At 42.7% G+C, this 22733-nt stretch overlaps 2 protein-coding genes across 4 annotated transcripts in view; one reads left to right on the top strand and one right to left on the bottom strand.

The window, feature by feature from the left end:
• KBTBD12 (kelch repeat and BTB domain containing 12) overlaps positions 1 to 22733 on the top strand; it is a 54486-nt gene that overhangs the window by 11698 nt on the left and 20055 nt on the right. For 2 of the 3 annotated variants that reach the window (XM_071812926.1, XM_071812925.1), the window contains 3 exons: positions 11134 to 12268; positions 13247 to 13517; positions 16512 to 16662. In XM_071812926.1, the coding sequence (XP_071669027.1) occupies positions 11199 to 12268; positions 13247 to 13517; positions 16512 to 16662 (1492 nt within the window). In that variant the 5' untranslated portion in view covers positions 11134 to 11198. Of the gene's footprint in view, positions 1 to 2460; positions 2553 to 11133; positions 12269 to 13246; positions 13518 to 16511; positions 16663 to 22733 lie in introns of those variants that run through there. The other variant, XM_065845194.2, reaches the window with a different exon arrangement.
• MGLL (monoglyceride lipase) overlaps positions 1 to 22733 on the bottom strand; it is a 93704-nt gene that overhangs the window by 68848 nt on the left and 2123 nt on the right. The gene's annotated exons all lie outside the window — the stretch shown is intronic.

The raw sequence follows: 22733 nt of genomic DNA, 5'->3' as shown, positions 1-22733 counted from the left end.
TCCCTTCAACCCAAACTGTCCTGTAATTCTGTAAAACCAGCTATTTGTTGGTAGAGAACGTGCCGGAGCAAAACTGCAGAACCACAGCAAGAGTGCCAGAGGAGATGAGTTTGCTTCAGCACGCTGTGTGCAACGTGTCAGCAGCAGCAAAGAAAACCCATGTCCTGATACCACCTGTGGTTTAACTGAGCTAAAAATCTCTGCTAAAAATCAGCTGTAGTTGTGGCTTGTGGGTCCGCTCGTAGCTTCATCTATGGACAATTTGCATGCACCCACCCAACAAAATAGGTTTTCTGCTTTCGAATGACCTTTAAATGTTGCATATCTGTTCCCAAAGTCTTTACTCTGAAAAATATACCCTTGGAAGTGGCCAGGCTTATGTGTGAAAAGGAGCTGTATTTCCATAGGTTAACCACTAGCAGTTGAGATTAAGAAGGGAGTTTCTTTTTTGAAACAACGCCAGAAGGCGCTGTATGACTTGTGCCATGCAAAAATGTTCTAAAACATTAAATTCAACACGCATTTCCTAAACACAGATACATTCCCATCAGACGTGTCTCTTCTGTCTCTGACACCTACTTCTCGCCATTGTTTTAAAATACACTTGTTAAAAGATCACTCGTTTGCTGTATTACCGCGGATATTCTTCCCTTTGCCATTAACTTAGCAAAGTTCAGCGAAAACTTTTGTGTTCGCCCACTACTCAGCCATTCATTTTTATAATTAAAATCACCATGACAACAGATAATGATATCAGAACGAAAGGATTACGACTTAATTACATGAAGAAGGTGAAAACAGGGTTGGCTTACAGCAGGGAAAGTTTTTAATCCTAGCAAAAAATATCAGGGGTCTGATTCACCGCTGTGTTACTTTGTTTTTGCAATTAATAAAGCGTTGCTGAGAGCTGCCCAGTGGTCATCCCGCTGCAAGATGGGGTGTCCCGGTTAATTTGGTGAATGCAAGAGAAATACTCAGAATTTTGTGAGCGATAACAAGGAATTTGTCTTAAAAGCATTAGTGTTTGTGTGGAAGAGGCTCATTATAGAAATCAGCCGAAGAAACACACCCAGAAAGGAAATATGATGATTATTATGATGGTAGCAGAGTGGTTTCATATAAATAGAATTCATAATGTAAACTCTCCATGTTAACCATCACAATACTATAAATTGTTCCACACAATGGAAAACAAGGCAATTTAGGGGGTACAGTTCATTTTTATCACAGCTGTGGCATTTCATCAGTTCCCTGTTCCACCTTGGCTTCTGTGGAAACTATAGGATCAGATTGGATGGTTTTGTTATTAAGATACAGCTGAAGTTTTAATAAGAGCAAGCTGGGAGTTCAGACCATATATAACTTTGTAATCTGATCGATTGAATTTTCTGACACGAATAAACTTTATTAATTTTGATTTTTTTTCCCCTAGTTTTGTTCACAAATGATATGAAATATACTTTTAAAAAACTATGTGCATCCTAATGTTTCCCCTAAAAATAACGAACGGCTGTTAGAAGTTGAACATTCCTGAGCACTCCCTCCGTGGCTTTTGGAGAAACTTTGTAATAAAACCATCAGGCTAAAAATCTAGATAAGGAAACACGTTTCATTTTCAGCTTTCTCAGAAGCTATTATGATCAATCAACCAATTAGTACAGCAACTAAGTAAATTAATGCCATTTAGAAAAGAACATTCTAAAACCACCTTAATGTCTTCCTCAACTAAAAGTATAGGCTCAACATTAATCAGTTTTATAACCCTAATTTTTGCTTAATCTTTTTTCCATCTTTGCTTAAACATATGGAGATATAAACAGTGTATTATGGGCCTTTCTATTCCCCTTTAATGTACAGAGTACAAGATGTAAATCAGTGCAGCCCCACTATCCTGGACCAATTTAATGGATCTGTTTCTGAGTTACATCAACACGAACAAGAAGATAGTCAGGCCTTATGCCTGATTAAAATCTCCAGATAACACTTGTATTTGGTCAAGAATCCTTATTTTACACACAACTTCAGCTGTTAGCGATCTAGCAAGGGCAGGAGAGACAATTTGGGAAATCCCTCTCAGCTGTGCCGAGAGTTGGAGGTGACTTGAAAAGGGTTGATGAGCAACAGCATCTCCTTTGGTTTGATACCCAAACCACAGAAGCTGTTGGGAGCCAGGCTGGTCATGACCTGCATTGGAACCGCTCCAGAAACAAGGGTGGCATGGAGATGTTCCCAGTTGTGTGCCCGTGGTGAGGTCTGTGCGGGTCACGCAACTCTTGAGGTGGGCCAGCAACACAAGTGGGGGCTGTGCCAGCCCACCGAGGAGCCCCCAGCTTTTGAGCACCAAGTCTGTCAGGAAGGAGAGCAGCACCGCTGCCGCTCGGCTCAGTCCTAACGTGCCCTTGTGCGTGACATTAAAGCAGCTCCTCGTCCCAGTCAGGAGCCCAGCGCGGGATATTTATAGCCCTGGCACCTCGCTGCTCACCCGAAGGTCTGTGCTGCTCTACGAAATCCATGTTTCCCCCTCGCAGGCTCTGCTCCCGGCATCAGAAAAGGTACCGATTAAATCCCTTCCTCCCTCAGAGCAGGGAAGAGAAGGGAGTTTGATGGGCTGGGCTGCTGGGTGCATGAGAAATCTGTGGGTATGAGTAGTTGAATGTATGTCCTAGGGAACCCATAACGATGCCAGAGAGGTGACGGGGGGTCAGCTGTGAGACAGCAATGTGGTGGGGAGCCTGTAGGACCCTTATTTAATATCCCTTAGTGCCAAAATCGAATCCTTCTAAGTTTTTACAGCACCTGCTGTCCAGTTCAAAACAGAAAGGTGGGAGATTAATGACTAAGTTAGGATGAAAACCCCCAAACAATGTCAGACTTGGGGTCTGTTTGTAGCTATATAGGGGTTGTTGGTGGTGGGAAAATACAGTCAGCCTGGGGTTGAAGAAGTTTTGGTGTGTGAGGTCCATGCACAGGGTGAGGGGAACACCCTGCAGACATCTAGGCGTGCTTCCAGCAAGGAAGCTTGAAGAAACTCTTGCTTCTATCACCAAGGTGTCCTTATCATCACGGGCTGAATATTTTTAATATGAGGATTCAGTGGGGACTGCAGATTTAGATGGTATGGAATATGCGTGTTACTGCAGGGCCGTTTTGGAGGGGGTGCATTGTTCTTGCCACGGGTTGCTCTGAATTTTCCTTTCCACGGGTGTGGACGTACCCAGATGTTTGCTTGCTAGCGATTGAAATTGAAACTCGGAAAATGTATGGGGAAGGCTGGGTCTGAGCTGTAGCTGATGGAATGCTGACATCAAGTTATTAGAGTTTACAACTTGCAATTTATTAATTTCGGTGCTGAGTGACAGGGGTATTAAAGCTTTTACATACTAGGATTTGCTCACCAAAAGGATACGTGCTTCAGAGTTTTATGTAAATATTAGCAATTAGAGTTCACAATGTTTTCTGTTGTAAAAATGCAAAGAGAGCCTAGTTTGCATCAAGTTAAGTTTCTTTTAATTGTGATACAGTCTAATTTACACGATATGGTGTAATTGTTCCAGAAAGTAAACCTTTCCTATACTTGCCACTACGTATAAAGAAATGCAAGAAGAGGAACCTCCAAGACCTTTGCCTGGCTGCTTAAAGAGCTACTGAAAACACTTTAGAAATGTTCTCCTTCTGCTGGCATCTATCATTAGATATGTAAAAAACCTTGTGCATCGTCCTTTTTTAAATGAGCATTTTACCATTTCAATACATAAGAAAATAATTTGCACATGTGAACTGTGAAAGTTCTGTATGTACAGATTTACCTTCCATTCTTCTCATGTAATTAATGCACATAATTAGTTCAGAGTGGGATTTGTTTACAGGTGTTTGTTTGTGAACACAGCCACATCCATTTTCTATTGAAATTGGGGGATTCTTTGGACTGATTCACTGAGATTTGAATCACAATAAGATTAAGGTCAAGTAAAGGTGTATTTGAAAAGGTGGCCCACTGGGTCTTTCCATTTCAGCTTCTTTGACTTTTTTTTAATGAATCTATAACAGTTTAAAGAAAAAAGTATGCCTGGTATTTGCTAAGATAGGATCAATATTAATCCAATCCCACATCTAGGCCTCTGTCTTGGCAGTAAACGGAGCTCAAATTGTCAAATCTTTCCAGAATCATGAACTACCCAAAGGCTTTGAAAACTGATCAAAGCATCTTCAGGTCTCCAATGGTCAAACGTGCTCCCAAAGATGGTTTTTGAAGCTTTGCAGGCTGCTTAAAATCCCACTGTTAAGTGTCAAGCTTCTCCTAGCCCAAAAAAGCCTTGTTAAGTCCCATTTTATTTTTATTTTAGATTAAGAGCAACAAAATGAGAAATAAAACAAATAAGCTGCTGACAAAAGGCCAGGCTGTGTCTGTCGTAGTCTGGATGGAGATGTTGTCGGTCTGTGCTGGCATTGGGATGCTCACAGCAGCAGGGATGCAGGGATGCACACAGGGGACCACAGCACTGACACGACTGTCGACACCTCCAGTAGCGGGTTGTAGGTCAGCAGCGCGTCTTTTTGCACTGAGAACCTCCTTTTTACAGCGTTTGCACGCTGGAACCTGCTAAGAAAGCTCCCAGGAGCACACCCAGCAGCACACAGCCAGAGCTGGCCCGTGCTTGGGTATTGGGAGCCCTGAGCCAGCTCCTCCATGTCAGATGGCACGTGGAAATAAACACAGTGCCGCGGGGGCTGAGGGAGAAAAACAGCTAAGATCTCTCTCAGAAGGACCATCATACTTGATCTTATATAGGCCAATGATGTAAATTTGATTTGTAGTGTTCATGGTTTCCAAACCTCAAAATTCCTCCTTCCCTGCCAGCAATAAATCAGTTCAGGTCACTTGAGAGGTTTGTGCTGTGGGGCTGAGCAAGGAGAGACCCTTCTCTGGCTTTCATGGGAAGTCGACCACATCATCTGGCAAATCTCTTAAAACTGCCTAAGCAATTTAAGGCTGGAGTTTTACATTTAAAGGAGTTGCAAGCAATTAAGCTCCTAAATTGTGTAGTGAGCTTAAGTTCGACTTGAATTTTTAAGTTAATTACATGCCTTTGAAAATCTGAAAATCCTAAATTAACAGAACAGGGAAAACTTCAGGCAAGGTTCTCTGGCTGCTAATAGTTATGGTGCTTCTTGAGACACATCCAAACCCTAAATGTCTAATTGTCACAGAAGACAATTGATTAGACACACTTACCTGTTTGCCCTCTCAAACCATATAGGCATAAATCTCCTAAAAAGAATTGCATGTTCTTCCACTTAATGCTCTGCCACAGGTTTGTATGTTTTACCTAGGCAGAATGGATGAAATAATTCAAGAAATAATATCTAAGTCAATGGAGGAAAGTGTTCCATGAACCCGTGGGTGACCTTTTCAGCCCCAGACTTGACATTTTTCCCAGTCTGACCACCAAGAACTATATTTCAATCTGCTCTTTTCAGCCAGTTGGGCATCTGACTTACATTGATTTAGTCTGTTGATTTCATCACAATTTGTTTCTAATGATATCACGTAGGACCATATCAGTAACTTCACTCAAGACAAAGTATCTAATTTATCCCCTATTATCCCTGAAAAAAAAAAAAGAGAAAATTAGATTGGATTGTCACAATTTGTTCTTGATAAATAGGTGCTATAGCTGCTTTTATCACCTTATTGCCCTCTAAATTCTTATAATTCAATCATGTAATAATTTCTTTTGGCATCTTTCCAGGTATGAGAATTAGGATATTAGGAACTATAGATACAGGAACATCTATAACTCCCTGGAAGCCTCCTTTCTATATCTTATTATATCTTTTCCTTATGTCAAGATCAGCGTTATTATTTGCCCTTCTTGAACACTGCGGGATCTTTTTGCACATTTTAAAATCTTGATCTTAAATGCCAGCACAGCCTTCATAATTAAACCCCGAGATTATAACATTATCATCATCTGGGCGCTGATTTCTGCCTCGCTGTGGCTGTCAGCCAAATGTCATAACGCATACAATTAACAGATTTGCTTCTCGGCTTCCTGATAACAAAGGGAGCGCAAATAATTCATAGGCAGAGGCACTGGCGCTTTGATGTGGTTGAACTCTGATCCTTTCAGCACCTGAAGGGAGGCAGGATGAAGACAGAGCAGCCTCATTAAGGCAAAAAAAAGGAGGAAAAGGGGGGAAAAAAGGAGAAATAATAATAATAATAATAATAATAAAAGCAGCAGAGGATGCAGGAGGTGCCCCCATGCTGGGTGCTGTGACCTCTCCTGGGCCAGGGCTCACAGCTCCCACCCTCCCACCACAGCAAATTCCTTGCGACTGGGGGAAAAGACAAGAAAAATCTGTGTCCCAGACAAAATAACGTCTCTAATTACAAGGTAGCTCTTTTTTCTTTCCAGAGGTTAAGGGAAATTCCTGATGAGCTGCTTCCATCTGGTTTACAGTCCCTTTGCGCTGGGGTGGTTCAAAGAGGCTGCAGCGTAGCGGAGAATTGAGGACAGCATTTATTTATAGTTTGATAGCCTCATAAAAGCTGGAGAGCTGAGCTCGCAGCAGTGCGCTTATTTATGTTTTGAACTGCTCATGCAGCAACCCACTGCCTAGCGAAACGTATGCTGTAGCTCCTGCATAAAATTATATATGACTCTTCATGAGGTTCATGACACAAAGGAAAAAGAGAGTGAAATTAGACTAACAAAACAGCTAATATAAAAATTAAAGTAGCAGCCAGAACTGGAGGAAAATTAACAGCCCAGCTCTGAAATAAAGTAACATCAATTGAAGATTTGCACTTGAATCAATTTGTCACAATAGAAGCAAAAAAATACCCCAAAACTCTGAATAAGGCAATAACTCGGATTTCAGCTCCTGGTGGCATTACAAAGGATTTGAGCCTTGCACTGGAGGTTTTATAATGACGACCCAGCCCCTGGCACGATCTCACTATAGTGTCTCACTGCAAATTATATTTGTATCACATTTATCCTTCCTTTTAATATCAATGTACCATCTTTTTTCCTCTGTAACCCAGAGGGGAAAGCAAAGCAGCACCATTTCATTATTACCCTTTAATAGTCTTTCCAGTGATATAAAGAAGATTATTAATATCCTTCCAATGACCTCACCTAAACACTGCTAAAAGCCAGGAGGGGAGCGACAAGTTTGTAGCTAATGCACAGGGATGAATTTCTGAAGTTAATGGAAGAATTTCACCCCTGGGTTTTAATCCTTTTTTTTTTTTTCTTTTTAACCTTTTAGCTTCAGTTTCCTCAGCTGTAGATGGAGAAAGTTGACTTGCATGCAAGTTGGCAGCACAATTTTATGGAGTGCGGTTCAGTCAGGAGCTTGGTGTGCCAGCAAAGCAAGGATGTGAAGGTGGCACATTATCATAGAATCACAGAATCATTTTGGTTGGAAGAGACCCTCAAGATTATTGAGTCCAACTGTTAACCCAACGCCGGCACTGCCCCATGTCCCTGAGAACCTCATCTCTGTCTGTCCAACCCCTCCAGGGATGGTGACTCCACCACTGCCCTGGGCAGCCTGGTCCAATGCCCCACAGCCCTTTCTAGGAAGAAGTTGTTCCTAATATCCAAATTCTGACTTTTTGCATGTGTAAGGTAACCAAGCCCTGAGGTGGGTGAAGAGGAGGCTGGAGGGCTGTAGGTGATCCTGACTGCAAGGTGGAGACTCTTTGCACAATTCAGCCCAAGGATGAGGTGATGGTTGTGTATGTGGCCAACAGGACTAGGGAAGTGATTGTCCCCCTGTACTGGGCACTGGTGAGGCTGCAACTTGAATCTTGGGGTCAATTTTGGGTCCCTTATGACAAGAAAGAAGTTCATTCCCTTGTGAAAGGTCTGGAATACAAGTGTGATGCGAGTGGCTGAGGGACCTGGGGGTTCAGCTGGAGAACAGGAGCTGAGGGGAGACCTTCTGATCTCTGAACTGCCTGAAAGGAGCTTGGAGCCAGGGGGGTCGGGCTCTGCTCCGCAGGAACAAGCGCCAGGAGCAGAGGAAACGGCCTCAAGTTGCACCAGGGGAGGTTGAGGTTGGATCTGGGGAACAATTTCTTCCCCAAAGGGCTGTGGGGCATTGGAACAGGCTGCCCAGGGCAGTGCTGGAGTCACCATCCCTGGAGGGGTTCAACAGATGGAGATGAGGTTCTCAGGGACATGAGGTAGTGCCAGGAGTGGGGTAACAGTTGGATTTGGTTGGTCTCTTCCAACCAAAATGATCCTATGATTCTATGGACCAGCTCCAGGAGAGGGGTGACCACCCCATGAACCACTCCCTGCTGCTCTAGGTGAATCTGCTCTAGCAGGTGGGTTGGACTAGATGATCTCCTGAGGTCCTTTCCAACCCCCTTCTGTGATTCTGTGATCCTGGGGAGGATGCCCAGGGCCAACCCACCAGTGACCACCCTGCACCTGGTGCAGATGGGCAGTGCCCTTCATCATCTGGGTGATGGGTGGAGGACTTACCCATCCCGTAATTTGTGCCTAAAGTAATACATACATAGCGTTAGCTCTGTTGTGCTTTATGATTCCTGTTGCTAATGTCTAAATGATTAAAGAGAGGAGAAAACGGCTGTGAACGCATTGTGCCAGATATCCTACTCGCTGTTAAATGAACACATAAAATTCTCAAATCTGCTGAACAGTGTAATCAAAGTGTTGAGCCCTTAAGAAAGCTAAATTAACAGTGAAAGAAAACTTAAAGGTGACCAGCAAAGGAAGTGAAACCATAACTGAGTTCTTCCTGATAGCTACAAAAGCCTGGGAAAGATGATGATGATTAATCATCTCACTTGTTCTTCACATTAAAAATGCACATTTTGTCTCTTATGGAAAAGCTGGAGGATGTGTGAAGCTCTGACATCACCAAACAGAGAGAATTTGATAATTTTGGACGAAAAATGCTGACTAGTCAGATTGCTAAACAGGATTAGGATCTTGTTGGTCGTTATTAACACTTTCATCAAGTTGCATAGTGAACAACCTGGTTGAAGACACTATAGCTCATCTGTGTTAAGATACGTGTGCTTATAATACATGATCTATGAGAGATGGCGTGGTTCTTTATCAAAAAGCAGTGCAGATCAAATATTACAAGGTGATAAAATAGCGCAAGGGGAAAACAGTAAAGTGGCCATCTAAGTATAATGTAGGGTTAAAATAATGAACATTTTCTATCTCATAAAAGGCTCTATTGACTGTAAAGACCACTCCAGATGCAGTTGATGCAGGATTAAGACATATGTTTTCTCATTTTCATTTCAATGTAGCCAGGAAAAAAAAGTCTACATTTCACAAATACCATCACTTTATTTTTTTGTACTAAACTTACTGCCTTTGATTTTTTTAAAAGTGCCTGAAGAGCTCAGAGCTTGGCCCACATTCAGGCTATGACATTAATGTTTTGTCTTCCAAATGCGTTTTTAAAATCTGGAAATAATCCAGATTTGTTTCTCAGATATGTTGCTTCTAGTTCCAGATTTGGAATATGGACAGAATTGATAAAATCAAGGAAATGCTCGTCTTCAAGCAGGCCTGCCTTTTCATTTAGCACTCAAAGTGAGGAATCTCTGTAATTTGCTAAAACAGAATGATTGTTTCCAAAACCAACTGAACAGCTAAAAGAGAAGGTCTGCGATGGATTATATAGCTGTAGGTTTCCTTTAAACCTGGGAAATAACCATAATATTTAAAGAAGTGCATTTCCAGAACTGTCTCATTACTACATTAGAGACAACAGCTGTGTTATGGGCTGGTGTCCCTGAAGCGATGGTAAATGTCCTTCTCCCATTGACAGCTCTAGCACTGCACCTCATGTTTTGCAGCTTGCTGAGCTGGAAGCCTGAGGGGTTCAGTAAAGGACCCCCCAAAAAAGAATGATTAAGAAATGGGGCCATGAAATTCCTTCTGTTTTCTCTACTAAATAAAAATAGACGGAGTATGTGAATAATTACAATTTCATTAAAAATCCCATTTGAGCTTACAGTAAGTGGAACCGAAACTCTGGGAATCTGCAGCACTTAAACATCCCGCTGAGGAGCGGGAGGAAAGCTGTCTCCTATTTACTAATCCTTTACTTATCCCCAAGCAAACCAGTAGCAATGCTGTAGAAACCAGTGACCTACGCTTTGGAGTGAAAGAGTAAAGAATCTAGAGAACTGGACCAAGTTGCTTCTTCCCAGTTCCACCACCACCCATTGGGGTGGAAGATGTCTCTGCCCACATTGTCTTGGAGAGAAATCCTGGTAAAGTGAGGCACGACGGGGCAGAGACAAATCCATTGGTACAGCAGAGAGGCAGCAGCTTCTGGACGGTTTTGCAAGGATGTAAGCACAGGGCTTTTGAATAAAAGCTGTTCTGCAAACTGGTGGCCAAACCTGGTGGCAAGGCAGAGCATTAAACATCCACATGTCCACTTACGTCTCTGTAAATGCAGTTAACTAATGGCTTTATTGCCCACCTGCTTTGCAGAGGTGTAGATCACTATAAAAACTAAAGGGAGAAGTCAGCCTAATGTGGTTCCATTTATCTAGTCTTGTAAAACCCTTTTCTGAAGTCTCCGCTTAGGCAAAACTCCCAGTTTGAGAGGAGCTGTGAGCCCTGGAAAGGCACCGCTCCGTTCCAGCTGTCTCACCTAAGGAGCTGTTGAAAATATGACTTCTGGCATCTAAGCAGTGGATTAATGTCCTTCAAGTGCACGTGAGAGCCAAAAGTTGAACAGCCAGGGGACTAAGGGCCTGATCTGCAGTTTATTGAATTCAGTGGAAATCTTCCCCTTGGTTTTAATAGGCTATGGGTCAGGATCAGGGAAAGGATGGAGAAAGCAGCTGGAAGACACTGTTTTGAAGGGAAACCTGTAATTTTCTTTAAATAATTGCAAAACTTGTCTGTGAGGTTATTGAACATTGAAGATCATTTGAAGTATTGATTATTTTTTTTATCTTGGAGACATTGAGCCTGAGACCTCACCATAATTTTACATAGTTTTTGTGCATTACTGATTTATATCACACCCTACACGATGACTATCTTAACAGCAATATTCATGTGTCCAATACTTTGTTCTTACTGGACAATGTTATGCTTCTATCTCTAGAAACATTCCTGATGAAGACCTTGAATTCTGAGGAGATTTAAAACCAGGACATTTGGAGATCAACCATGGATCGTAAGGCTGAGGAGAAAAGAAGGCAGCGCCATAGCTTGACGTTATTGGAACAAGTAAAGAGGATGAAAGAATCAACGGAGATCGTTGATGTTGTTCTGGTTGCGGAAGGTGAGAAATTCCCCTGCCATAAGGTGGTGCTGGCTGCCTTCAGTCCCTATTTCAGAGCCATGTTTACCTGCGGTTTGGTTGAATGCACACAGAGAGAGGTGGTGCTGTACGACATCCCTGCGGAGAGCGTGTCGGTGATACTCGACTACATGTACAGCGCGGATTTGCTCCTCACTAATCAGAATGTGCAGACTGTGGCGCTTGCTGCCTATTTCATGCAGATGGAAGATGTTTTCAGTGTGTGTCAGAAGTACATGATGGACCATATGGATGCTTCCAACTGTGTGGGCATCTACCAGTTTGCAAACCACATCAGCGCAGAAGATTTATCGGATCAAGCGCGGAAATACTTATATCAGCACTTTGCTGAGGTGAGCTTACAGGAAGAAATATTAGAGATTGAATTCCAGCAGCTGTTGACTCTCATAAAATCAGATGACCTGAATATTTCCAGGGAGGAGAGCATTCTGGACCTTGTCATTCGATGGGTCAAGCACAGCAGAAAGTCACGTGCAGAGCACCTCATTGAGCTCCTGAAGCAAGTGAGACTGGTGCTTGTCAGCCCTTCCTTTCTCGTGGAAGCCCGCAAGAGGAACACGATGATCCTGTGCAATTCGGAATGCAACGATCTGTTTGAGGAAGCGCTGAAAACCATCAGGCTATCGAGCCAACCTTCTCTCAGCCTGCGGTACGGCATGGAGACCACCGATCTCTTACTGTGTATCGGCAACAATTCTCTCGGCATTAGGTCAAGACACGGGAGCTATGCAGATGCCAGTTTTTGTTACGCTCCGGCAACTAAAAAGACTTATTTCATTCCCTCTCCGAAGTATGGAGAAGGCTTAGGATGTGTTTGCACCGGCGTTGTCACTGAGAATAATGATATTATTGTGGCAGGAGAGGCGAGTGCTGTCAAAATGTCCAGACAAAAGACCAGGAACATCGAAATTTATAGGTGTGTACCCTCTGTCGGAAAAATCCCTAATTATTTAAGAATTTTAAGTCCAAATAATGTTTCTGGGGACGAAAGATGACCATTAGACAAAGCGTTCTTTACTTGAAAGTTTTCCTGGAGATTTCAATTACTCTAATCAACTAGTCACAACTGATCTTTATGGCACAATGAATTATATACATACAACCAAATCCTGATGCCTTTTCTCCTGAAAGGAGGAGGATTGACTGTAGTGGCATCTCTGTGTAAATGAGTATGATTAGATCCTACAGCAATGGGTGTGGATTTGATATTCTACTTACTCAGATCTCAACATTTTCATAGGATGCTCTTTTCTAGGTGATTAGTAGGGAAAATGAGTCAAACAAATGACCCAAGGAGTCCAGTAAGACAAAGATAACACACTTCTCTCAATGTTGATAATAATACTTCAGAGATTAAAGGATAATGATTGATAGCTTTAAGTCCTCATTCTGTTTTGTATTCCTGGCTTTTTCAGATGCACATATTTTAAGGAAAACCAGACATTTTCTGGATTAAAGACAACATTTTAAAATGGTGACAGCATTTTCAAATAGATGCCTAAATTTAAGGAATTAAACCCATACTGGGCCCTTGTTTTCACCAGGATTCCTTACCTTAATTAGGATCTAATATATTTGAAAGGATGCCTAAATTTAAAATTGCTCATACTAATAAATGCTCAATATTGAAAAAAAATTGGGCTCAACCTCATAACTTCTCTGTGAAGGAGAAAGCTTCACTTGTCGTTGTATTATTGTCTGAATAAATGCTGATGATGAAGGGGGTAACATTTCCAAACAAGCTGATGATGTAGGTGAGGTTCTCAGGGACATGGGTCGGTGCCAGTGGTGGGCAAATGGTTGGACTCAATGATCTTGAGGGTCTCTTCCAACCAAAATGAGGATTCTATGATTCTAAGAACAAGGGCATTTACAACTTTGGATTTTCCTACAGATACCAGCAGCGAGGAAACCAGTTTTGGCACAGCCTGTGCACCACTCAGCTCCGTGAACTCTATGCCTTGGGCACTATCCATAACGATCTCTATGTCATAGGAGGGCAAATGAAAGTGAAAAACCAGTACCTGGTGACAAACTGTGTGGAGAAGTATTCCATGGAGCAAGGCACCTGGAGGAGCACGGCGCCCCTGCCGGTCCCCTTAGCCTGCCACGGGGTGGTGACGGTGAAGAACAAACTCTACGTGCTGGGTGGATGGACACCACAGGTTAAATGTCCCAGTTATTGTGGTTTTCTTTACTAACAAGCGGTGTCGTGTAATTTTATGGTGTGTTTTTTGCATAGGAAAAGTGCATCTGTGATAGCAGCAGAGTAAATTGCTCACATTCCTCTGATTAAACATCTTTTGTAGGGAAACCAAACAGGGTGAAGAATAATACCCATCTTATGCCATCCTCACTGTGAATACCACTTTCTGGAAGGGCAGTTCTTTCACAGAGATGTACACAGTGAGCAAGAGTTTAAAATATACCTCCTGTGTCCATGTGGCTTCCAGCCTTTCCTTATTTACCATTCTCTTAATTTTTCTAGGTATCACTAATCAGTTGTATTTAAATCATACAGGAGCCCTTAACCGAGCCCTGTCTTCAGAACCTGTGTACGCAGGTAATTTTCAGGGGTATATTTATATATGAAATTAAAACTTGACCTCAGTTTCTCAGGAAATCCTTTTGGTTAACTAAGGTTCATTTATTTGATTTTATGTTATATTTTAAAGGAAAAGTCAAAGCATTCTCTGGAAAACAGACTCCTTTTAATCAATCCATTTTGATGTTTCATTCACATTGCTTGGCTATATAAAGTTTTAATAGGAATTTTCAGCAGGCCCACAGATTCCCTGTACAAGTGCAGATGGTATATCCAGAGCTGTGCTACAAGGAAGGAGGATGTCAGGAGCACTGCTTGCTCGCTCCAGTTGCTCCCAGTGCAAAAGATCTTTAAGAGCATGGCCCATTCTTATTTACTGCTCAATGCAGTTTAAATTTGAGCATTCAAGATAAAGCCCCACATTTACTTGACAATAAAGTAGAGCATCTGTAATCCTTATTGCTGACAGCAATATGTTCAGACTTGTCATTACATCTCATTGGTTTGTGTTCTCTTGAAATAAATTACTGTTCAAAGTATTTAAAAGTAGAGATGCATTCGGCAAACAAGATTTCCACCTCTTTGGATATTTTGAGTGCAGGAGTCCCCAAAGGAGAAAACAGAAAGATCAGAGTATTTCTGATACTGAAACAAGACAGCAAGGACACCTTGCTATTTAAAGAATTAAAATATGAAAACATTTAATGTAGAAACAATCTGTCTATAGAAAAACTTGAACTGAAAGATATGTCATCTTACAAAGATAGACATTCAAGTCAGACAACCAGGTTTGTCGTTCTTAATAGTTCTCCAGAACAGATTGTAAGGGGGAAATGTGGCTTTGAAACACAAGCTGGGAATATCGAGACAAGAATAATGCAGGCACCTTAAACACCCGAAGGGAATACTTGCCAGCCAACACTATCACTAACAATACATGGGAGTCTGAGTTTATATAGCAATAGGCTTGAGATGAGTGGATTAACAATAATTAACTAAAAACCGTAGCTTTGTAGATTAGGATGTAGCTGAACAGATCAGAGCAAATCAGCTAAAGCTCTCCGAAAAGTGCTTCAAGACCAGCGCTGCATTGTGCTGAATTCTTCTGGTACCGTGTATGTCCTGCGCTCCCCATCAGATGCAGTGATTTTATCTGTGGGATCCCCCAGCCGCACCGAAAAGGCAAATTAGTTAATTGAGCCAGGAGTTGTCCCTATGCTCAAACAGCACTGAATGTTCTGTCAATCCTGAACAAACACTAACGATGTGCCATTGATAGAGTGCTGTAAATGCATGTGTCTGCCACAGGACAGAGATAAATACATGTTCCCTTCCCACTCGGGCTTTGCAATTGAAACAAGACGAGACAAAGTCAAGCCAGGACATAAAATGACAGCTTAGGAGCTCAGCCTTGGTCCAGCCTTGCTGATGCCAGCGGAGTTAAAAACCCAAGTGACCCTTGAGACAGAGAGAAGGGCCACTGGGTGTCATGTTTTCTGTACCTAAAGAGCACCTTGTGTGCTCTGAGGTGAACACGACCACAAAAATGAGGTCAGACGTGAATTTAGAGTGTGTCAAATAGTGCCTGCTCCTAAGTATATACTTTGTGTCAAAAATACGCATCTTACCCCTCTTTCAGTGAATAAATCAGTTTTTCACACTTATGACGAAGAAAAAGGGAGTAACCAAGGGGCTATATGTCCACTTTCTAGTTTGTCTCCTCCTATCTTGTCCACTACATCAGTGTTGGAAAGGTTTTTGGGGAAAGAAAAATAACAAGCAGAGCAAGCACACATAAAACAACATCACAAGTAAGCAAAGTAGTTCTCTCCTCACTGCTATTAATACATCTCTCTACGTGAAACCTTTCATGCTGAAATATTTCAGAATCCTCCCCCCACAGCCCACTGCTTATAATCAAGAGTGTCATACCCAGAAAACATAATCTGAGTTCCCTGCATCGCATTAGACGGGCAGAGAAGGGGGAAGAAGATTAGAGAGAACAAGAGGAGTAGGAGTGAGTATAAAAGGAGTATTATGGAAGCAAAGATATAGTGGGGGGTGAGGAGCTCGTTATGAAAACTATTGAAGGAGAAGTTACGGTGGTTGAACAACATTACTCTGGTTAGGCTGGCTAAATAAACGTGCAAATGACTCGGGAATAAGTTATATGTATTTACAGGCCTGAGAAAGGCCAGCAAAGCACCTCACTGAGACTCACGGGACAGTCTGAGTAACAGCGGGAATGGATTTCAACCTTCAGCAGGAAGGAAAAATGTTCTATAGGATGGTTTTCCCTCTGTTATGATTAGGACTTTAGAGCGGCCTTGTGAAAGAGGCAGGTTCTGCCCAGGAATGGATTGTTATTACCCAAATCCTCAGCTTTATTGCTGCAGAACAGAGATGCCCTTGTGTTCATTTGCCTTCCACCGCATCCTCCCAGCCACAAGTCATGGGTGCTCTTAAACCCTACTGAGCATGAATCACTTTGCGGCCATAATTGATGTGTTTATGTTATTTATCTGCTCGGCTGTCTGCCGTGATTAATTGCATGCAGGCGCGTGCAGAGAGCTCCAAATGTTGTATTATCCTATGGCTGTCATATTTCATACAGATGGATCTGCCTGACGATGAGCCGGATCGATTAAGTAACAGAACGTTTCGGTACGACCCAGCCCAAGACAAATGGGCAGAAGGTGCCCCGATGAAGTACTCCAAATACCGCTTCAGCACAGCCGTGGTCAACAGCGAGATTTATGTCTTGGGTAAGAGGAAACAGATTTTTAACGGATGGCACCATGACTTTTTCTTCTTTCCAGCAATTTGCCTCTGCAAAGTGAAATATCTCACCCTTTGCTATGTACCGTAGGACAAACTATGTTGGACTAAATGGATGGTATTTTTCTAGAGTTATTTTTTTCCCCGCATCATTTCTTCCTTCCTGTAGGTTAAATTAAGTGAACATTTAGTGTTCTGGATTAACGTAAGAAAGATATTTCACTTTTTACGCTACTTTTATTTGAACATACAGAACTTGAACATCCAACAGGCTCCCATGGAGCCCCACTCATGGGACTTGATGCTTTATGGTTTTTGCTTGGATTCCTCCAAGCATCACCTGCTTTTCCTATCGTATTTGTTCCTTACGTGGTGCGCTGTCTCCATGGGCTTCCTCCAGTTTGTACCCATCTAAGAAGATCCACTGGGGCTGCTGGGGGCGGAGGAAGGAGAAGGGGAGAAGCAAGGTGGAAGCAGGTAAATGCAAACTGTCGTCTCCATGCCACCAGGACCAAGTCCCTCTTCCCAGAAATAAAAACACGGAATAAATGAATATATAGTTCTAGCTGGGTACAGAGACTAGTGGTGCAGAGATGAGACTTCTTTCAAGCAAGTCTTGAACACAAAGTCCTTAAACACAGTAAGTTTGTCGGCTCTTTCAGACAGGACCTCTGTCTTCTGGTACAGGTGTCAGCACCTTCAGGATTAGGTGGGACTCTAGAGCAAAAATGAAGAATCGCTGCAGAGAAAGCTGATCCTTTCTAATGTCTGTGATGTGTGAATGCAATTTCTACCACAAATATGAAGCAAAAAGATGGACCAGTAGCTGTGAATAAGATGCAGTAGCACACTCTTTGAGATACACGGCTAATTTTTGCTCTTGTCCATGTAGGTGTAAATCTGTAGTACCCAGTCTGCCGGTCTCAGTTGTGTTGTGTCCGACTAGTTTTGTTCTAACCCACATCAGAATCTGATGCTTGGCCTTTGAAGTGTTAATATCTGAAAAGTCCCATTGGCACAGAACAAGGAGTGCACAGTCACTGTCCAAAACCTCTTCCCAGCCTAATTGCCAGCTCCAGCGTGTAAAACCTTAATGACTTCAATGGAATTATTCTCAAGTCATATTGATGGAAGGAAAATGAGAAATAGATTAGAGTTTTTGGTGTGAGTAACAGCATTGTTCAGAAACCTGTACCGTGTGTCTTAATCAGCAATCCTGCAATATAATTGTCTGCTTGTTGTGTAATGTTCCTAGAGAATCTTACGCTATTTATACAATGTACATAATCCTCATAAGTAAATGAACAACATTTCCTAAGGCTCAAAATCCTTTCTCCTATTCATCCCATTTGACTGATCTTAGCTCTTTCTCTCCATATTTTCCCAGGAACATAACTATATTCATTGGAAAGCCCAATAAAGAGCAGTATTGTGTTCTTAATGACAGAGGCAATTGAGACACTTTTGGAAGAAAACCAGATGGGAGGGCTCTATTTAAGGTCATGCATTTAAATCTCTTGCTTAAAAAAAAAATATCCTTTCCAGCTAAGTCTCTGAAAACTTATTACAGCCAGTGTATAAATTAGGAAAATTTATCCAACTGAATCCATTTGAATGCCATATTCATTAGCTTGCCTTAAAACACATTCAGTAGAACGATCTCCTGTCTCTGAAATACAGGTCACTGGTAAAAAATGTTGTATCACCATGACAGCTTTAACCATGTGTTGCTTTAACGTTATATAATTCCTACTTTATAAGTAAGAACATATAGAAGGACTTAAGTGATAAATCCTATTAGAGAAGATTTAGGAATCAAAGAAGTTTTGTTTATCCTCCTTAGCCTGGCATCCCACCTCTTAGGACTTGTTTTTCCCCCCTGAGTTCTTGCTGAGAGCTTCTTTTAAAAGTTTTAAGCAGTTAAACGAGGTTCAATTAAACGCTGAATGTCTCAATCATAAAATACTTATTTGAATATGTACTTTGGGGTCTCTCTGGAAAGGAAAGCATGTGTAGGAGGGGCTGGAAGGAGACATTTTAGCTTTCACAGTATTAACTGTGCATTTGAATAACACCTTCTTTCGAAATAAACACCTCTATTTATAAATGTGCTTTGGACTTCAGACAAGTAGCAGCTTATGGGCCTGATTCTGCTCTGTTATACCTGTGCAACAGCCTCCGTAGTGCTTGTGCGCAGGCAGGAATAAGAAAGGCAAAAATGTGGTCTGGTAGATGAGATCAGAACTGCTTTCTACTCAAAGATTATCAAAGGAAACAAGAACAAGGCATTATGGGAGAAAAGGAGCTGGAACTGCAGCATTGACCATGTTTAGGATGACAACTGGCCCCGCTTCTAATCAATGTTTTGCCCTCATGTCTTGCACAAGCTGCATTAGCTCATCCACAGCGCTCTGTGTTAGTAAAGAATGACAGTGCTTCTCGGTTTCACCTTCGGAAGCGCCTGCCAGGGCTGGTTTTATTGCTCCTTTCTCGAGGAGCCGACTCGGCAGCGCTGCTTGGCAGAGAGCGCGATCAAAGTGCCGAGACTCAGCTTGAGCGCCGGTAAAGAGCAATGAAGGGAAACGTTACATAAGAGATTAGCGCTATTAAATCCATTGCGCATTCCAGAGATCAATTTAGTAGTGAATTATTTTACGGGAGGCAAAGCTTAGATTTCACTTTCTTATTGGAGAAGTACTCTCTTTTCTTTTCCCATGTGCCTTTGATAAAAGCTCAAAAAGGCACTAGTAAGAATGCATGTTGTGATCTGAGGACTTAATTATATGATAAAGAATTACAGTGTCAGTGCCCTGAGGGCACTAATAGGTCTTGATTATCCTGACCAGCATCACCTGGAGCCTCCACCCACAGGTCCAGGAGCACCATTTAAACACAGGCCTGAGGGGTTCAGCCCTCTCTTGTCACCTTGCCTTCACCTGAGAGTGGCTGGTAGGACCCTCTGTGATCGCCGGTCCCTGGTTCTGCAGACCTGTGTCCTGATGGTAAGATGTTACCCGGGTCACCTTCCCTCTGGAAGCAGTTCTGCTCTTGTTGCTCCTTGATATGCTGCCCTGGCTGAGAGGCTGTAGTTCATGTCTAATTTCAGGGGTCTGTTAGTGGGACAACCTAATTAAATGGGTTGGAGTCTGATATTCAGAGATACCCATCACCCTGCTGCTCTCAGTGGGGTACAGAAGTGCTTTTCTGTCCTGTGTGAGCCACCAGCCACCTTGTAGGTGTCATTTTGGTCTGTGTGATGAGCAATCTGGACTTGGATTGGGGTGACTATCCTGGGCGGGGGGGAAATGTCTATGTTGGACTCAGCTGCCTGGCGTATTTAGCTGCTTAAGAGCTTGGTGTGGATGAGACCTGGAAGTGCAATTGCTCTGTACCGGTGCCTGCTTTCACAGGTATCAGTGACACGGGTGGAGTCACCGGGTACGTGTGGGTAGGAACACTGACTGTCTCTTGAAAGTCAGCTGCATGTCAGCCTCACTCCTATAGAAATATAGAATCATAGAATCATTTCAGATGGAAGAGACCCTCAGGATCATCAAGTCCAACCATAACCCAACTCTAGCACTAACCCATGTCCCTGAGAACCTCGTCTAAACGCTTTTAAACCCCTCCAGGGCTGGTGACTCCAGCACTGCCCTGGGCAGCCTGTTCCAATGCCCCACAGCCCTTTTCGGGAAGAATTTTTTTCCAATATCCAATCTAAACCTCCCCTGGCGCAACTTGAGGCCATTTCCTCTCATCTAATCACTTGCTCCTTGGGAGAAGAGACCAACACCCTCCATGCTCCAACCTGCTTTTGGGTAGTTATAGACAGCAAAAATAGAGATGTATGTAAGGCACTTATTTTCCTTTGCACCCGATGAACTAATTATCACCAGGGACTCTTTACCACTTCGCTGCTGTTACAGACGTTTCCCCTCAAGGATGTTCTGTTATTAGAAGTGATGTGACTCAAATTGCATTCAGTCTTCTCAGATGAGCGTGGGGCAAGGCGGGGGGGGCAGCTGACCCCCATGTGCTTTGCCTTCAGCCGGCTCTGAGCAGCGTGTGGGTATCGCAAGGCACAGAACCGCACCTCATTGAAATGCCGGAGATGTGCTAATCACATCACCTACCCGGCTTTGCCTTCTTGCATCAAAGGCTTGTCTTCTCTCTCCCGATTTCTTAATAAAGATCATGTATTTTATTTATATATTTATTTTACTAATGGAGCTTCATGTTAAATTTAAAGTCCATTAGAACAACTGCTTAAAGAGTGCCCTTGAAAGTATGTTTGATTGCAGAATCACCCAAGCGTGATATGAAAAGCTCTCAAGCATTAATGGGTTTGGGAACACAAAGGTGGCTTTGCTGGCTTTTTTAGTCTTTCAGTGGCATCTGAAATATCTCCTAGGGAAAGTGCATAATGTAAAAAGCCTAATGTGTTGAAAGGGTATATTTGTAAGGGGTGGGGGAAGAATGAATTTGGTGATTAAATCCTCTTGTGTGATGAATGTGAAAATGACAGAAATGTTCAAAAGTCCCGGTGAGAAAATCCAGTTCCCCTTGCACAAAGGACATATAATTGGGCATTATGCAGAGAACTAAGGCAGGTGGTGTTGAATTCACCTGCTCCGTTTGTGACAAGGTGGGGGAGTGTGGCTTCATGAGGGACCCTCCCCAGCACCCATTGGGGTGCAGGCATGGAAATAACAATTGCTGTCCTTCTGCACACCCCTCGGGGCTTTTGGGGGGCTCCAGCCACAGCAGGTATGTTCTACTGACCCCATCTGTAGTTATGGGTGGCTTAAGGTGCAATTGCAAGTACAGATCCCTGCGGTGCTGGTGGGTCCCTTGGCATGAGTCTCCTCCCAATGATCTGCAACCTTCTGCCCTCTTTACTACTTTATCCTTGTGCTCTTAGCTGTAATTCCATATGTCTCCACTTGCACTCCTAATGGTTTCATAAATCTCCATGAAGAAGGCACTGGGACAGGCTGATCTGGAGTTGTGAGTGATGGGGCACAAAGCCTGAATTGCCTCACGCAGCAAACGTCTTTTTTTTTCTGCCAATTTGTAGTTTTGCATGGTACGTGCATCGTAGATGATGAATAGCCTGGTTAACGAGAGATGCCTCCACTCAGTTGCAGATGTGGATTGATTTAAGTTTCGGAAATGTCTTTGTTGATGTGTGCATTCAGTCCTTTGGAAAGAGGCCTGAGACAGCAGTCCCCACCGAGGACAGGCAGGATTGTCTCACACGTGTATTTCTCAACCAGCGAAGCAGTGCTGGTAGAGTCTGATGTCCCCAGATTCCTTTGCTAGCAATATTTCAGCGGTAGCATTGCCTTAGAAAAGGCGATTGAAATTCTTGATTTCTTGGTTTTTTTGGGATGGTATTTTTCTAAGCTTGAAAATTAAACTTTACTCCCTCTGGTTTTTCCCTTCGCATTTTCTATTTGCTGAGAACGTAGCTTCGGCCTTATTGTAAAATGAACGTGACATTGGATTTACCTGAAATGGCTGTGGAGGGCGCAAGTAAAATGGAGGTATTTGGTGCCTTCAGGACTGTGTCTGATAATGACCAGATTGAAGGAGGTCAAGTTGCTTAAACTACCCAATGAAGGTTTCATAAATGCTTGAAAATACGTGGAAGCTCTTGAACCTTTGAAAAGATGCTCTGACAGGTCACCAAAGATGACTTCTCTAATGAGTACACAGGAGAAACACATGGAGGCGGATCCTCTGGATCAGCAACCAAATGTCTTCATCAATCGGTAAAGGTCGTGATTTCTTTTGCAAAAAGTCACTGGCTGTGCTCTGTCGGTTTTGTACCTGATTATTTCTGTTCTTTCTGAAGTTACTGTGCCCCACAGATACTCAATTTAGAAAATGACAATAAAAATGCACTGATAAATAAACAGCAATTATGCTTCTAGAAGAGTTCTGGGGCATTTTGACCGCTGGCCCCCTTGAAATTCTGAGGCAATCAGCAAAGCTATTGTTGTTTGACTCTGACGTTCCCTAACTGGCACCATTCATTCGTCTGGTTGAACAAGAT

Source organism: Patagioenas fasciata, chromosome 10, assembly GCF_037038585.1.
Source record: "Patagioenas fasciata isolate bPatFas1 chromosome 10, bPatFas1.hap1, whole genome shotgun sequence".
Taxonomy (NCBI): domain Eukaryota; kingdom Metazoa; phylum Chordata; class Aves; order Columbiformes; family Columbidae; genus Patagioenas; species Patagioenas fasciata.
The sequence above is the reverse complement of the archived record's forward strand: the minus strand, read 5'-3'. Positions and strand labels throughout refer to the sequence as shown.